Source organism: Punica granatum, chromosome 3 (genome assembly GCF_007655135.1).
Source record: "Punica granatum isolate Tunisia-2019 chromosome 3, ASM765513v2, whole genome shotgun sequence".
Taxonomy (NCBI): Eukaryota; Viridiplantae; Streptophyta; class Magnoliopsida; order Myrtales; family Lythraceae; genus Punica; species Punica granatum.
In genome coordinates this window covers 37,155,012-37,173,557 of record NC_045129.1, presented here as the reverse complement: position 1 = coordinate 37,173,557, position 18,546 = coordinate 37,155,012, and the positions used below count along the sequence as shown (strand labels likewise).

General features: G+C 38.0%; 1 protein-coding gene across 3 annotated transcripts; it reads right to left on the bottom strand.

The window, feature by feature from the left end:
- Positions 1-11,076: 11,076 nt before the first annotated feature.
- LOC116200211 (alpha-1,4 glucan phosphorylase L-2 isozyme, chloroplastic/amyloplastic-like) lies at positions 11,077-17,124 on the bottom strand. Of its 3 annotated transcripts, none has more exons than XM_031530998.1 (15): positions 16,685-17,119; positions 16,151-16,380; positions 15,947-16,048; positions 15,584-15,760; positions 15,166-15,441; positions 14,738-15,009; positions 14,526-14,643; positions 13,778-14,248; positions 13,461-13,613; positions 12,915-13,043; positions 12,571-12,807; positions 12,362-12,438; positions 12,081-12,267; positions 11,796-11,996; positions 11,077-11,690 (listed from the first exon to the last, which is right to left on the bottom strand). In XM_031530998.1, the coding sequence occupies exons 1-15, from the start codon at positions 16,911-16,913 to the stop codon at positions 11,574-11,576; spliced, it is 2,976 nt and encodes a 991-aa protein (XP_031386858.1). In that variant the 5' UTR covers positions 16,914-17,119; the 3' UTR covers positions 11,077-11,573. The 3 variants fall into 3 exon arrangements, 2 of the variants coding, with proteins under 2 accessions (XP_031386858.1, XP_031386859.1); XM_031530999.1 differs by having other exon boundaries at positions 16,151-16,390; positions 16,685-16,824; XR_004155691.1 differs by lacking the exon at positions 11,077-11,690 and having other exon boundaries at positions 11,805-11,996; positions 12,362-12,401; positions 16,685-17,124.
- Positions 17,125-18,546: the final 1,422 nt, after the last annotated feature.

The following is an 18,546-nucleotide window of genomic DNA, read 5'->3' as shown; positions in this document are numbered from 1 at the left end:
GGAGAGAGCAAGAGAGGGATAAAGTTAGAAAAATCGCCGTCAAAGTGAAACAGTACTACGAAGACACGGATTGGGAGATAGTTTGGGGGCGCATGGCGGGCGTGGTCCCCACGCGCTCTCTGGATTTTATTTTTAAATCTTATTTGCACGTTATATTTTTTTATTATAAAATAAAAATTATAATTAGTTAACAATAGAGCACCGGCTAACTCACCGCAGGTATCAAATTTGAAACTATTTGATATTGTGTGAGAACGTATATCACTGTACTAAATATGTCCGGGTAGCATTTCTTATCATACGACGGGTTCGTGACACTTTTTGATAATAGAAAACTATCAAATATACCATGAAATATGGACTTTACATCAAGCGTGCCCTCCAATCACTTTTTACATCACATAAAATCTTAACCGTTGAAACGCATACCTCAAAAAACCTTTCGTTTGGCTTCCGACAAGAGTTTGACGGAATCGTCCAACTTGGCATTGTTTACTGTTTGTTCCTTTTTCTATCCTTTTTGTTTAAATTTTTTAGTTATAAAGTGAATCTCAAACTTTTTTTATTTTTAGAAAATGAATGTAATTCATCTCTCTTCTTCCTATACCATCTTTCTCATGCGTTTTTCCTTCCCTTCCGTTCCACTCCCTTCAACTCCACCCCACTGCCACCAATCCCAATTTCACCTCTTTAATTTTTTCTTTTTCAATTTCTGAGCAATGATGTTGTGAATCAAAGCACAAAGACTTCGATCGAAGACCGCCGCTCTTATTCGAGGCATAGAGGGCTTCGATCGAAGCTCGTGTGCTGCAAATTGTAGCAACAAACTCAGATCACAGGCTTCGCTCCCTAGGAGGGCTTCAATCGAACCAAATCCTCTTTGCCTCCTTCGCGCCCCTTCCCACATTCATCAGACCCTTACCTCCGTGCTATCCAGAAACCTGATGACTCTCAGTGTATTTGAACGTTTTTATTAGGGGTGATCGGTTCCGAGTACTCTGTATTTTTCACAATACCCGGACCCTACTATGTTGAACCCTAGAACCGAAACCTATCCGGAACCTGTATTATACCACAAGTTCCGAGTACCCTGTTGGAACCTATAAATTTTTTTCTCTGACTAAATAAAATAAAAAAATGTCACATATATAATCAGTAATCACGCCAAATATAATATTAATAAAGATTTATATTTATTCACAACAAAAAAAAATAATATGTCTCATCAATCCATCAATAAAATTAAATATCCATAATACGATCCCACACAATAAAGTGCTTATGTTTTGATTCATTAAAAGAGACAATGACTTTACTCTTTCCTTTTTTTTAATAAATAACCGGTTCCGAGTACCCTGTAGGCAGGAACCAGAGCTGGAACCGATTTTCACCGGTTTCTGATTTTAATACCCAGAACCTACCATATTTTCAATACGAGCTACTCAAACTTACCCTAACAGATAGAAATAAAAATTATAAAATAAAAGAATGAAATAAAAATTATAAATAGTTAATGATGGAGCACTGGTATCTCACCATAAATATTGAACTTGAAACTATTTTATTATCATATGAGAACGTACGTAACTGTATTGAAACTTTTTTAATATTATTAATTGATTATTAAATAATCAATTAATACTATATACTTTTTTTTTGGGGATTTCGAGGGTGTAACATTTCTTATCACCGGATGATGGATCGTGACACTTTTGATAATCGGACAATTCCGATTTCTTGATGAATCCCGCTCTTTTCAACTATGTTGCAATTAAAGTGGATATAAAACAAGTTCTGGAACTGTAACTACCACCGAATGCATTCATTTCCGATCACTAATTCACTGTGATTAGTTAACGAATGACAATTATTAATATTTTTATTGAGTCACGTCTAAGTCTTGCTTTTAGTTGCAGCTAGTTCTACTTTTGGGTTGCGTCTCTTCGATTGGGCGACGGATCCATCATCCATCCAGGAGCATACTAGCTAGCTAGGCCCATTGTGGAAAGATATATTACACGTTGCGTTTGAAATTCTCTTCAAGATATCACTTCCTCACATAAATGATTTCTGTGCAATCCTTTGCCCGATCGAAAGCTGAAATGCATACGTGACATTACGGATTTCTTATGTCTGTTATCTTCTGTAACTCATACTTCGTCTAATAATAGCATACTCTTATTCCAAATAGACAACTATTATGCAACGAAAACATGACAGCCAAAGGTTGCGATATAAAAAGGTATCATAGTGTAGTTCTAATATGTATGTATATGGAAAAGAGCTTCTAACGCTAACGTTATCCCATCAAAGCAATTTAACATTGCCAAAAAAAAAACAGAGAGAGAAAATCATATTCCCGATCATATAAATAAATCCGAAGAGTTCTTATACATGGCAGAAATTCAAATATGACTGGTTGACAAAAGTAGCCTGATTTCACTAGTATCTATACATTAACATCGTCCACAAGAACTATCTATACTATATTGACTCCTTTTTTTTTTTTTGGCAGTAAAATGGCGTCGGAAAATATTCTAGAACGAGTTTAATCCTTTGCTACATATTTTCATTTCTAGGTCTAATAGTGCATCACGCATGCGTAGAAGTACACGCGAGCCGTTGGATATATCTAATCCGTACGTACACGGGCAACTGGCTTATTTTTTGACATTATCTGTTTTTTATTATCATAAAACATCTGCGCGAATAAACTTCTTGTGTATATATATGTTCAAGCTATAATATTCTTAAAAAAATTGAAACATAATGCACTGATTAATTTATTACGCCAAATGAAGACCAGTAGTTATTTTGTCAATCCCAGATTTACTTTGGAGTAATGTAACAATCTTTTGGATATTGATATCTCTTCATAAACGATCCCGAGCTAAAGGATTGATTGACAATGGTGAAGTCACATGGCAGATCGGCAATTCAAAGATAGTTTTTTGGGGTAATAAGCCCTTTTTTTCCCCCCTTCTCATGTATACGGTGCTAACAAGTTGAAGAAATTTATAAAGTCATAGTAAATAATTCCTCGTCCCAACATTCAGAAATTAAGTGCAACAGATATTTCTTTTTCTGACATTACTTTTTATAGATTAAATGCATATTAATTTATATTTAAAAATTGTTCTATATTTTGTCCGAGCCTCAGTGGATTGGTCCATTGTCCATACTCCATAGGCAGTTCTTCAAGTACGTGGAAGTATTTGCACCCTTCATTTTATATTTAATCGCAGATTATTTTGGTATATGTTTCCCTAGAATACTATATGCCATTTATTTTTGTGAAAAATTAATATATACATATATATATATATATGCATATATTCATCCTTACTAATATTAGAGTGCGATTAATTAAATAAAAAAAGTTCTTCATTGACCCAAAGAAAAAACTCAAAAACTTCATTAATCTAATCCTCAAATATTTTAGAAAAAGGTCCTTTACATGCAGGAAATTTGCTTAATTAATAAGATCATGATAAATCTATTATTATAGATATTTAAAGTATACTCTCAAGTATTAAAATATGATGAGAGGCCTCCAATCATCGTACGAAAATATACCAGTTGAACAAGTTTAGGAACTTATGAATGATTTACTCTTCATTTCCTTGCATTAACCCATATATAAATATAAGCTGGAAAAAAAGTTTAGTCATAAATATATATAATTAATATAAATTAATTTTTATCAATAGTAAATTTATTAGTTTATAATATAATATATAACTTGTAAATATGGTCAATTACAACTATAAAATTTATATTAAAAATAACTATAGAAATAAAAATTAATTATGAGTCTGCGTGACGCGTTAGTATGTAGTGACTAATCCCTATATACAAAACCGTTTATGTTGATATGCACCATTAATTATTTGCTGAATAAAGAGGCTTTGGAATGACACCGGACACAAACTAGACGTAGTCGGTTTACCTAGAAAAATTGGCATCGTCGACCTTCCTTACCATGATGATGTCATTTGGATGATTGGATTGATAAAATTAATATAGAAATTGTAATAACAACTTTTTTTTTTCGATTATAAGGAAAAGTATATGAGTCAAATATAATGAAATAGAAATCGAATAGCTAATAAATGGACGCAAATAGTTCCACTATGAGGATCGACTTTGGAACCCCTTAGTTACAATGTGAAAGTGTGCGCTACTGCTCTATACTTTCTTTGATATCTTGACATCTACTTACGTATATCATGTAATTAGTGATTCATATAATTAATTGGCTAACGTTTGAAAATATATATCAGCTTTTTATACTTCGAAAAATTCGAATTCGTGGAATGTGATTGATAAAACTATGTTGAGGGAGAGGAGGGGAGGAAAAATAGAGTCACGAGAAGTAAGCAAAATATAGATTCTTTTTTTTTTTCTTGTAAGCAAAATATTTATCAATTAGTATAGTTGCTACATATCAAGCCATTTGATTTATTTATGTATTAAGTGTATATAGACATTGAAAATTTTGGTGTCGACCTGTCCTTGAATTTTTCTTTGCTATTCTCGTGCGCCCCGGCCCTTGGTCTAGATTTCTGTCTGACCGTCTGCACCTAGGATTATGACCCACGGCAAATGGTGGCTCCTTGTAACCCATCTCTTCCCGAGATGAGATTGCCGACACCGACCTCTCTGATACTTTCGACGATCTCGGTTAGGAATGGTGCTACTCGACCTTGATGAACTTATCGCATGATGTATGATATAAGACAACAAAGAGTTATTAATTAATAGAATCTATTCACATGATATATAATGATGTGTTTCAACTATTCGTGATCATTCATAGATCAAATAATATCTTACGTACACACAACCACACACACATCTTAATTAATTTTTTGAAATTCAAAATTATAGCATTTCGCTACATCAAACCTCTAGGACAAGAAAACAATGCATATATGATCGTTAGTTCATCCTTGTCATTGTCATGTCAAAATTATTATTATTTTTTTGGATGAACTCCAGTAGTCTCTTCATTGATAAATTAACTTCAGAGTACAAGCCCAAAATTAATCATTTATTTATTTCGAAAATAAAATAACAGCCCAACTGAAATATAACTTTTTAGTACTACTTTTGAACTCACCGCGTTTTAAACCAATCCCTAGAAAATCTCTCTATAAGCATTATTGGCGAGGCAAATAATACTACATAAAAACCAAATATAAAGATCGAATCCAAATATATATATATTATGGGCGATTATTCGGACATGTTAAGAAGTGTCTAAACTGTTACTTAGTTTAGGAATATCCTAAGTGCGTCAAATGATGCCGAGATTAACGCCATAACGTCCGACATGCATGAGACGAGTTCATGGTGAATTGAGAAAAAGATGGTATACATAAACCAACTTAGGTTGACCTCACAAACTAATCAAACCTAGCTATACATATAGGGCACTTATATATGTGTGTGTGTGTGTTAAAGCTTGACGAATATTGAGTGAAGTCGTGTTATGCAGTTAATTGATCATGATGAGACCATTGATGGAAGGATCAAGATCAACGGCCAAAATGGTCCGGCCGACACCAAAATATTATATAAATTACCGTTCATAGAGGTGAGAGTGACACTTTCATAGTGAAGGGGAGAGAGAGAGAGAGATGAATTTGGGGACCATAGGGTGAATAATACCTTAACAAGAAACATTGAACCTTGACATATATATAAAGATCATGTGCTTTATATCATAAATAGCATAGCACCAATATATATAGATTTCGTATGTTGTTAGTAAATCATCCATTATCATTACTGTCTAGGTAGGCGAATATCATGATTTTTTTTCTCTCTCTCTCTCTATTCTCTTTTAACAACCGCATCTCTTCGCATCTCCCGTATCATTTTTCTATTGATGTTAAAAAATCATGTTTCAACAATATACATGCATACGGGCAATGTTAAGATAATGTTTTCATTCATCTCACACGGTATTATGGTAATCTAAAATGCAGAAGTTACAATGAGCTTGTATGATTCGAAATTTAACTTTTGAGGCTCGTTTAAATTAGCTCTATAGGACCGGATTCCACACACACACACACACATATAATCAGATATATTCCTTTTTTTATCTTGAGGGATGTATGAAATAGGGGTGATCGGTTCCGGGTACCCTATATTTTTCATAATACCCGGACCCTACCCTGTAAGGGACAGGTTCCAAGATTTTGGAACCGGACCCTACCCTGTTGAATCATGGAACCGGACCCTACCCGGAACCTGTATTATACCACAGGTTCCGGGTACTCTGTTGGAACCTGTAAATTTTTTCCTTTCGCTAAATAAAATCGAAAATGTCACATACATAATCAGTATCATGCCAAATAGATTATCAACAAAATTTAGATTAATCCACAACAATGAAATAATAATATGTCTCATCAGTCCATCGACAAAATTGAACATCCATAATACGATCTCACATAACAAAGTGCCTATGTTTTGATTCATTAGAGGAGATAGTAATTTTACCCTTTCCTCTTTTTTTTTATTATAAATAATCGGTTTCGGGTACCCTGTAGGCAGGAACCGGAACCGGAACCGATTTTCACAGGTTCCTAATTTTAATATCCGGAACCTATCCGATTTTCAATACGAGCTACCCAGACCCTACCCGTTAGGGTAGGTTCCAACCGGTTCCGGGTATACCCGGTACCCGTGCACACCCCTAGTATGAAAGACGTATCCTTTAATTATATAGATTAATAATGTGGAAGGACATACAATATTGGCCCACCATTCAAAAAGTCTCGAGGACCTTTTCCGATGGGATAAGTTCCCATTGGCATTGGCAAATCCCACTTGTCCGAAAAGGGCACTGGGGACTTTTCGTAAAGAACCTGAAGATCATATCGATCATCTGTCGATATTCTAAGTACCCCACAAAGCTCTAATTATCTATTGCAGGCTTTGCTCGAACTTGCAAGCAATCGAAAAGGTGTTTCGTGGTTAAGATAATAATTACAAGAACTAGAATTTGGAATTGAAAGGGACCGACTTAGGCAAATTTTGATCGTGCAGCATACTATTAGTGATCGGCGATATATATCGTATAATTACTTTACCCCAGGAACTGACATTAAGTCGATTTCATCACCGAGAATTAATCATTTGCAATGTCCCTTTGCTCTAGCATACATACTTTCGAGCAGTTCTCCCGGCCACTCCTATAATTTTGTTAATGGATCAAGAATATATATGGTCGTGGGTGATGAAAGGCCTTGTTCAAGATGTTAAAAACTTAGTTAAGCGAAAAATATCCTCTGTTTTCTTTTTCTTGTTTTAATATGAACCACCTAATATCTGAAAATCCCATGAAATTCGACTAATTCGGGTTTAAATCGGGTCAACTTTGTAAGGAATTAATTTTTCTCAATAGTAATTTCTTTTTCATTCATAAAATTCGAGGACGACACCTTTACTTACCTAAACTACCTCGATTAATATTTAGATTCTCTCTCTCCTCCCACAATATTCATTTAAGAAATCATTATAATTTATTCCCAACAAAATCTAAAGCAAATTTAACTGACCAGCAATATCATTTTAGAAAGTCCGCAATCCGGATAATCAAGGAAGTCATTTATTAGAACCCGAGAACTCGATCTGGAACCAGAACCCTACCGTATTGGAGGCTGAAGGTAGCCGTCTGCGCTCTTGCGTGCTCCTCTTTCACTCCAGCCAGGTCGCAGAGATCAAGGCCGCCTTGTACCTAGCTTTGGATGACTCTGATACTACTTTTCTTCTCACATGTAATCCGGAAGATATGATAATAACCACAGTGCGCATTCTTGACGGGATCATCAGAGTTATCATCGCACGATCTCTATTGTTCATGTCGTCATCCAAGAGGGTTAATTACATTAGGGGCTGAGGAGGGAGACCAGCCGGTCACCGGCAGTACTGGAGAGAAGCTAGGCGGAGTTGAGGCGAGAGAGATATACAGATGGGAGAAGAGGGAGTGGGATGGGAATTATTTCAAATAGTAAACAAATTTCTCACAATAAAACATAATAATAAACAAAATTTGGGTCGTCTTTTTTGTACTATTTTAATAAAATTGAGAGCGAGCTGAGATATGTGAAATATCAGTGAGTAGGACCCCATACTCTAAATTATGAGCGAGTATTTTTTTTCCCTTTTTTTTGGGTAAAAGTACGGATTATTTAAAATTTTTTTTTTGAAACTCAATGCGTTCATACTTAAAGAAAAAGAAAATGATTATATAAGGTTTTGTTATTTTATTGCATCCCATTGGTCTCAGTCGCTATTGATCCCGTATATATTTTACATGTAATGAGTTTATCACGTGATATTGCATCACAAAACTCAATAAAATGCTTTATTTTCTTTTGAATAGTATTATGTCATAAATTCGCAATCACCTATGCTAAAGTATTGAATAATTATTAACTTATAACATAAGTCAGATGATATAACCGGTTACATAAAAAAACAATTTACAACCTTATAGCACCACTTCCTCCTGGAAACTACTAATTAACTAATCAATCTCAAAGCCTGGCTGGCTAAGCTAGCCAGGTGCAAGAGAGTTATGATGACTTCTTTCTTCGATAACTACATCAATTTAAAACATGTAATTCGTGAATTAATATAGGAAATACGTGTCTAGGAAATTCTTATTCGCATTACTATGGAAATGGTCATTAATGTCTTATGTGACGACTCTTTTATCTCAGACAAATTCTTCTATATTAATTGTTTGATAGGAATATATATATGTGTGTGTACATAGATCAAGTGTGCCTTGTTGGAAATTACAATCACATGATGTGTGTTATATGGGCAATAATATATATTGACTGCGCATGGGAGCTAATTAATATATATGTTGAAAGATGATACGAAATTATTATTCGCATTATATAAATAAACGTTTGTATAGAGCTAAACACTCATCAAAATGGTTAATATAGGTGGGATCGAACTAGTAAATATGGCTCCCCTAATGCACCAAAGCACTTAAATAGGCAGAACCCACGAGAAGACGTATGATGGCATGGAAACTGATTCATGACAGATCAAGGACCAGCAAGAAAATTAGCGAAACTGATCGATAACATGCCGGTTGTGAGTGAAACGGGAGTTGTTAAGAGCAGGATCCATTATGTATGGTGGCTCTAGATGGCAATCTAGTCGACCTGGTCTCCTCGCAGGCCAGACAGTGTCCATGCTCTTGGGAAGATTGTCATTCGAGAAGAGAGGGAGTAGCAAGTAGATCAAAAGCCTAGTTCAATGCATCCGCCTCCCGGTCCTCAACACCCCCCCCCCCCCCATGTGTACTTTTCGTTATCTTATAAACCCGAGTATGGTTGTTCTTCTGGTGCAGAGATGTGCATGAACGTCCTAGTACAGAGATGCTACTAATCCTAATCATAATCTCATCTGTCCTAGTGATCGACGTCGGCTTGGGCCAGAACTCCAACAAAGCGTCCAAGAGGAAATATGTGATGATCGGATTTGTCTGCAGATAGCTTCTTCAGCAGCGCACACTCACACGCACGCACATATATATATGGGTCGATTTTCAACAGGATGCAATTTTGCTTCCGGAAATTCCTTGAAGGCAAACATTAAAAGTGATCTTCGAACTGGTAATCACTTTTTCACTGTTCCGAGATAATTACTACATATATTGTACATGTTATTAATATTGCACATAATGCTGATAAAAGAAACATAATATACATTCTACGTGTTATCAATATGGTACACCCAAAAATGATCTCATTATATCACTTATCCAAAAAAAAAAAAGATCTCGTTATGTACTACTGTTTGTGATAAATATTTCTACCCTTTCTTATCATTTTAACAAATGCTTTATCTGGCTCTTCTAATTTCAACAGCAAATATGCAACTCAGCCGGGGCGAGTTGTCTATACATGGTGGGCTCTTTCAGGAGGGGGGACTCAAGGCATTTGCAAAAGGGAGAAGCGCCGGGGTTTGCATTAGGGGAGGTTTCATATATAGTGAACTTGGTCTGGACAGCTATAACTTGGCAACTCAGTGCGGTTGGCATGGCAGGGCTAATCATCGAGTCTACGGCAACGTGATCAGCATTAGGGGTGTGCACGGGTACCGGGTATACCCGGAACCGGTTGGAACCTACCCTAACGGGTAGGGTCTGGGTAGCTCGTATTGAAAATAGGATAGGTTCCGGGTATTAAAATTAGGAACCTGTGAAAATCGGTTCCGGTTCCGGTTCCTGCCTACAGGGTACCCGGAACCGGTTATTTATAAAAAAAAAAAAAAAAAGAGGAAAGGGTAAAGTTACTATCTCCTCTAATGAATCAAAACATAGGCACTTTGTTATGTGATATCGTATTATGGATGTTCAATTTTGTCGATGGATTGATGAGACATATTATTATTTCATTGTTGTGGATTAATCTAAATTTTGTTGATAATCTATTTGGCATGATTACTGATTATATATGTGACATTTTCGATTTTATTTAGCGAAAGGAAAAAATTTACAAGTTCCAACAGAGTACCCGGAACCTGTGGTATAATACAGGTTCCGGGTAGGGTCCGATTCCATGATTCAACAGGGTAGGGGTCCGGTTCCAAAATCTTGGAACCTGTCCCTTACAGGGTAGGGTCCGGGTATTATGAAAAATATAGGGTACCCGGAACCGATCACCCCTAATCAGCATGGTGGGCTTACTTATCGCTCCGATAATTGCTGTTTTTCTCTTCAACGAAAAGATGGATGCACTGAAGGCAATTGCTATTATGGGGGTTCATTTCCTATATATATCAGCACTGTCTAGATGATCAGAGTTTGAGGATGAAGATACAAGAAGAAGATACGAGCAGCAAGGAGCGAGAGTAATCCTGAAACCGAAAAACAAAGATCGAAGAAGCCAAAACTAGGATTTTTCAGACTACGAGCCTCCAAAATATACACCGCTCAAATAGTTCCCCTTTTGCTTATATAAATACCGTTCCCAAAACCAAAGGTTTGGTCCCTGCAGGCTTCAAGTTGAAGATCTTTCTTTTTCATTCCCATGGAAAATCTTCGTTTTAATATATAGCATATAGTTGCTCATACCGCAACTCTACCGGCTGTAAGAAAAATCTGTATTATTCGATCTCTGATCATTTAAAGATGATCAGCAAGAGACACAAAACTAAATTAAAATTGATATGAACATTATTTTCTGGGGCGCAGGACTCTGGTTTCAGTTTGGAGTTCGGAATTCCTCGAATCTTTCATCAGGAAGGAGAAAGCTACCAATCAAGCTAGACTTTTGATTCAGAGAGTCGAGCGCCACTTTTTCTCCTCCAAGAGTAACCTTTCCCAACGTAAACTCGCGCCTTACACGCATAACTTGAATACCTCTTTTATGGCCTGCCATGTTGTACGAATCAGATCCATCATTATGTAGCAACTGATCGCACTCTAGTAGGTGACATTGTCAGTGGATCAACTGAATTACATTAAGTTACAACTTGGTACACATTTAGTTGTTTTTCCCTTCCTCTGTCTCCTGGATCAGTACCCTTTATGGAAGTAACACGGGCTCAATTCCCCATATGTCTCTTGCATACTCGTGAATCGTTCGGTCACTGCTGAACTTATATGAGCCTGCCGTGTTCAGTATCGACATTGTCGTCCATCTCTGCCCCCACACAGTCAATGTTAATCAAAACATTAGTATGAAAAGGTACACACTTGAATATATAGAGAATCAATGTTAACCAAAGAAGTGATTATATGTACTCACTTTCTGGTCTCTGTATGCCTCATCGACCTTTTCTTGGCACTCAAGGTAACCCGGGAAATCTTTGCCTACGAGAAAATAGTCAGCACGACCGTACCCCTCATTCCCTTCCAAGGACCCCATCAATTCCTCATAGTTGTAAGGACCGAAAACACCACTCCGCACAAAAGCTTTCACTTCCTCAAACCTCGGATCTGCCACAAACTGTTAATTTGCAAACAGTAACACAAATCAGAGACCATAAATTGATGTTGTCCAAGCAACACCGTACATGGCATGTTATGTTACCTTTCCTTCAGCCCGCTCCTTCCTTAGACCGGCAACTTCATGGGCTTTCGCACCAAAGAGGAAAAAGTTATCTTCCCCAACCTCTTCTCTTATCTCGACGTTTGCACCATCCAAGGTTCCAATGAGGAGGCACCCATTCATCGCAAACTTCATATTGCTGGTTCCACTTGCCTCCATCCCAGCAGTACTGAGTACATTTTGTGTCGAGAATGTCAAAATGCAATGTCTGCAAAAGAGACCGGCAACAAGACGTCTAAAAATTGCAGAAATGCAGTTGATACCTGATGTGCTGCGACAGTTCACTTCCGGGAATAAGAAATTCTGCAACACTGACATTGTAATCAGGGACAAAGACAACCTGATGAACGTGGACGCATTAGACAATTTATGAAGTTTACCTCGAAGTAAAACAATATGGTATATCACAAACCATAGGTTATAAAAATTTCAGAAATCAACTAGTACTTATATGCAGCAAAATCATTTATACCTTCAGAAGATCGCCAATTTCGGAATCATTGTTCACGGTGGCCCCAACATCCGTGATGAACTTCACAATTCTCTTCGCTTGGACATACGTGGCAAATGCTTTTCCTCCAAATATACAGACCCGAGGGACAAAGCTCCTTTGCCTCTCCTCGGGACTCATTTCTTTCATTTTCTTGTAGCGGTATACAATCCCCAATATGTTCAGCAACTGCCGCTTGTACTCATGAATGCGCTTAATCTGAAAAGGCATCAAGCACAATACTCTCAATTTGGATCAAGAAGACTAATGATCGACTTTGGGGCGAAAAGAAAGAAGTGGAAAAAGATTATGGTGAAGCAAACAACCTGGACATCGAACATGGCATCAGGAATGACGCTGTAGCCAGTCTTTTCCTTCAGAAAGGCCGCGACTTTCATTTTGTTCTTTCTCTTTGCTTCCCTCCATTCCAATTGGAGATCGTCATTATAAGCAAACTGTGGACAATGCACATTAACCTTGTAACTGTTAAGTGATTTATTGTCCTATGAACATTGTACATCAAAAATGGTTTGTCATAATGCTCCCACTTATCTTTAAGCCTGACATGGCATTTTGAGGTGTAAGCAGGAACTACGTGGAAGGTGGGCAGATGCAACAGTCGACAGAAATAGGATATTATCTGGACTGATGAATCAAAACTATATTAAGTCTGTGATACCATGTTAGCTTACTGATAACGTCTAGAAGAGTGCAACAACAATGTATATCATGTAAGGCTTTTAGTAATGCCAAGCACGTATGTCCTTCAGAAATGATGTCGTGATGTGAATCAACATTCATTTTTCTCTTGCAGCGAAATCAACATCTGAAGTTTAAGTCATTGCATTAAGTGGGACAAATGACTCCTTTACCTTTCGAAGCAGGCTCAATTTCTCCATGTTAATGGTCCAGTCATCTGTCCCGATCCACTTGGTCAAGATTTTGCTGAGATCAGGATTGCAAAACCTGATCCATCTTCGTGGTGTCACACCATTCGTTTTGTTTTGGAACTTCTCAGGCCATAGCTGTTATCCGAACATGCCAAGGGAAAAAAGGAAAAGAAAAAAGAGAGAAAAAAAAAAAGGAACCGTGAATTTGTTAATGCTACTCTTACAGGAATTAAATGGGTACCAGTTCACATGGAAATCACAAACAGTACCGTAATGTTTCCAATTTACTGAATCCATACCTTGTAAAATTCATTAAAGACTTCCTCCTTTACGATCTCACTGTGTATCTCCGCGACCCCATTTACTGCGAACCCTCCAGCGACACATAAATTGGCCATTCTAACAAGCTTTGGTTGTTTCGGGTCGGGATCAAATGAGACCTTGTCTATCGCGGTAACTGCCTCTATAACCTGATCATTTTCTTCATCAGTCGGTTTATCTTCTCCTTCTCCTTCTCCTTCTTCTTCTCCCTCTTCTTGATCCTCCTCCTCCTCTTCTTCTTCTCCCTCTTCTTGATCCTCCTCCTCTTCTTCTTCTTCTTCTAGAGCAACGATAACTTCCTCGTCAGGACTGGTGTCTTCCTCTTTTACCACTAACTCCAAAACCGAAGCTGGCAATTCAACGTTGTCACATATCCTCATTTCCTTCAACTTCTGTTTCAACAAGCCAAGATCCTCTACACCGTATTCCGCAATAATCGTGTGAATCAGCTGGTTTATTGTCATTAATCAGAACAGAAAGAAGAAACAAGTCAGAATTAGGCCACAAGAAGACGTCTACTCGGTTATGCACTATGCACAATCCATGTTCTGTTCCAAGAAACAACTCTAGGATTCTATTTTCTTATGTTATAAGTAGTTCAAGTTCCTCTAAATCTTACGGTCTTTCAAAGGGTAATCCTACACTTGTGACCTATTTTTTGGTGTTTCCAAGAAAGAGCAAAGGAGAACTAGGACAATCTCCAGAGCCACGACTCTCTAGTGTTACCTCCTCATCTATCATTTTTATGATCTCCACATGTCGAGGAAGCAACTCTTGAATAAGATCCAGGCTCCATTTCTCAAGCGCCTCAGGCAGCACTGTATGGTTTGTGTATGCAACAGTTCTGGAAAAAAGTTCAACAGGACATGGAAAAGAAACTTAAGAGTTTGAATGGATTTTTGCTTGTTAAGCAAAGAGATGTAAATAAAAATAAGCACCTTTGTGTGATCTTCCAAGCTTCCTCCCAGCTCAGATTCTTCACATCAACTAGTATTCGTATCAGCTCGGGGATGCATAATGTTGGGTGAGTGTCATTCATCTGCACAGCAACCTTCTCAGGCAACTTCTCCCAGCCCACTTGATCGCCGGATCTCCTTTCAAATCGTGCAATGATATCTTGGAGGGAAGCAGAACACAGTGTGTACTGTTGCTTCAGTCGGAGAGTCTTTCCCTCAACTGATTCATCCCCGGGGTATAAAATGTAGCAAATCTGATCCAAGAAATGATCGATCATCATTCATCATGAAACATTGACTATTGTTAAATAATAAACATACCGACAAGCTTGACAATCTTGGATTAGTATGTAGTGGTCTTGACGATTTTCAGGATTACAAAGAATTAATGTCAGAGTATCCATATGAACCTTCTCGGCATTCTTTAAAGCTGAAGATGCTTTGGTGTGATCTCCAGCATTGAAGGCACGCAGATCGAATTCTTCTGCTGCAACTTTTGTGGACCACAATCTCAGGTTTATCGTGGTCTTAGTCTTATATCCTGGAATTGGGACGTCATATGCAACGGCCATTATATCTTCACCCCCGATCCATTGTTTTCTACCGTCAGGCCCTGTGACAACCTCGCCGAAGAACTTCACCGGATAAGAGACATCATTCCTCACTATTTCCCATGGATTTCCCATCTGCAAAGTGACTTCAGATCAATGAGCAAGTATTTCAAACTTTGACAGTAGAAAGAAAAAATTATCATTCTTAATTTATGTTATATGTGACCACAGACATTTTTAAGTTGATATAGGACAAATAAATTGAGCATGAGAATACCTCGAGCCAGTTCTCTGCAACCTCCTCCTGCCCATCCTCTGTGATCCGCTGTTTGAACAAACCGTACTTGTATCGGAGCCCATATCCCCAAGCCGGGTAGTTAAGTGTCGCGAGGGAGTCCAAGAAGCAAGAAGCCAGTCGGCCTAATCCCCCATTTCCCAGTGCAGCATCTGATTCCTGCTCGGGACGGCCAAATATGAACTTTCAGATCATGTAAGCTACAACATAAACAAAAGGTACTCTGACTGGAATCGTCATTGAAAATTGGAACATTTTCATAGTTAGAAGGCAATTGCATTCCAGTCCCTTTCGGCTCACTCATACCAAATGTGGCCTTGAGATGAAAGAAATCTGAAACCCGACCTGACTAGCCACATCCTCTAAGTTGTGTCCCAACTTCTTCAGAGCCTCTGCATATGCGCCCGTAAGCTCTAAATTACCGATCGCATTTAGCAGCGCCCTCCCCTGGAAACATTACAACATAACTTTGACATTTATAGCAAATACAGAACAGAGCTCAAGAAAAGTTATCGTTAGTCTATATCATATAGTTTCACCCTGATTGACCTGTAGATACTCCATGGATAGATAGTAAGCCTGCTTTACATCCATCTTCTCGTGAAAGTCATAAGTGGCATTCCACTTTATAATGAGAGCGTCACGGACGCTTTCAGCTGTCGCGTAATATGCCTTTGGCAGCTCAAACTTCTCTGGAGAGAAAGAAGGGGTGAACTCGGCGTGGTACTTGATGCTCGAGGCAATTGACACGGGGTCAGGAATGAACACATCAGGAGCATCTGATGCAAACTCCAAGGAAAAAAAGAAACCCACGGCAGTTAATTAGTCAATTTTCCGTTAAAGAACATTGCCAGAATGATAAATTTCCATTCAATGGAAACTCAATATATAATCTTTAACTATGCAGCATTAATCTATGACTATCCGATTTAAATTTTACATATGAGCTTAAACATGTGCCATATCGAGCCATTTCTTGAATACGAAGCACGCAAGTAAGCCAAAATTCCGGCACGCCCCGAGCAACTTTGAAGCCTAAACCAGTGAAAATTCAAAAACTGTAAACGGGAGATTTCGTTTTACCATCTTCTTGGTTGAAGGGTTCTTTCAGATCTTGCTTCTGGTTGCTGGCAACATTGGTGATGACACACAGGTTCCTGCTCCTCCTCGCCGAACATCCCAAACGCGGGGCCCTCAGAAACGCGAGCTTAGAGGTTCTGCCATCGTAGGGTGAGCGTGCAGAGCTCTTGGGACGAGACTGAGCGACCCACCTGGGCTCTGTGCATTTCGCTGAGAATGTAGAAGCTGCCATGGCCGTTCAGTTCCACAGCTCTCTCCCTTATCTCTCAGCCTCTTGAGCAATGAAATGAAGGGGGGAGAGAGAGAGAGAGAGCTGAAGGTGTGCTCTGTTCTTGCTCACTCTTTGAATGGATGACAGAGCCAGCAGCTTCTTCCTCCTTCAACTTCTCATCGCTCGCTCGCTCGCATGGCAAACGAACCCGCCCGCCCGACAAAGCAGATCGGTCGTTAACAGGACAACATGTACGGACAAGAAGGCTCTTCGATTTTACTAGAATGCCCCCCGACAGATATTTTCTTGTTCACCCATTGCTATTTTGGACCAGCCATAGTTTTCCTTGGTTGCCACCAACAAAACATAATCAAATGAATGATTTTCAATTGTTTTGACTGATAAATACACCAAACGCTTCATGCTTGCAATGGACACCAGAAATTAATTCCGGGGATGCGATTTTAGTTTGGCTGACCAGACCTATCCGATCCTCACCTTGAAGTTTACATTTTACATTCTTTTTTTTTCCCGATGTGAACGTTGATATTCGAAAGCTCAATTAAGTCCCAACTAATTAAGTTGAGCCGGATCGGCCTACTAAGGGATAAAGTTCTCCAAACGTGAATTTTTCACATTGACAAGAACTTGAATTCGAGATTTTATTTAAAGAAAATAAAGATCAAATCGCTTGAACCAATTCATGTTGATTTTTACTTTCACTTTTTACTGAGGGATTATTCTAATTTTAAGAATTATGAAAAAGTTGCCACAGTCGAAAGAGGAATAACTAAACTTGCTAACCCGAGGTGTTCGGGCGATTGAACCAATTCATGTTGATTTTTACTTTCACTTTTTACTGAGGGATTATTCTAATTTTAAGAATTATGAAAAAGTTGCCACGGTCGAAAGAGGAATAATTAAACTTGCTAACCCGGAGTGTCCGAGCTTAGCCCGACTAATTCTCGGGGTTCCGTAAACCCCCGGCGGCGCACTGAACGGTAATTACGTCAAAGGCATTCCGGTGGCCTCAAGAAGATTTGAATCCAGGTCTCAGTACAAACTTTGATGTACATTAATCACTAGGCAAAAAAAATGTTAAAGTATTATAAGATGATTTTTTTATATTTTATTTTTTGCAGAGATTTGTGGTATAGCAAATGAGTTGCAAGTAATGGGATTGGAGGGGAGAGGGGGACCAAATTGAGCCATAGAAATGGAAATGTGGCCTAAAGGAAGATATTTTTCCATGATGGAGAAGAGCTAAAGAGAAGACTCCAAATGGACAATTATTTGGGGCCCTCCAAGGACTTTGTCCGTTTCAGCCCACCATGACAGTTAGTAGGAAAAAACGTGCCAGATTAAGTGAAATGAAAAACCTCTAATTCATACATATATAGATAGATTTTTGTACAATTTTATAACACAAGATGCGTAGCTGTACTATTCATGGATTATCGTTTTTCTTTTTTCTTTTTGTATTTCTAAAATCTCCAAAAGAATTACAATTAATTTTTATAAATTATAATATATTTGTAGGTTGTTTGTAATGATTAATCAATGAAATTAATTTAAAAAAAAACGAAATCGCGAGATCGGGAAAGGGTAAAGGGAGAGTAGGAGTTTTTTTTTTTTGCTCCACAAGATTAGGAGC

Bases quoted from the DNA above. Each gene is read 5' to 3' on its own strand.
- LOC116200211 (XM_031530998.1), bottom strand. From the start codon at position 16,913: ATGGCAGCTTCTACATTCTCAGCGAAATGCACAGAGCCCAGGTGGGTC. The intron at 16,381-16,684 runs GTAAAACGAAAT...AGTTTGCATCAG, and splicing joins ACCCTTCAACCAAGAAGATG to ATGCTCCTGATGTGTTCATT. The intron at 11,691-11,795 runs GTGAGTACATAT...GTGTGGGGGCAG, and splicing joins AGGCATACAGAGACCAGAAA to AGATGGACGACAATGTCGAT.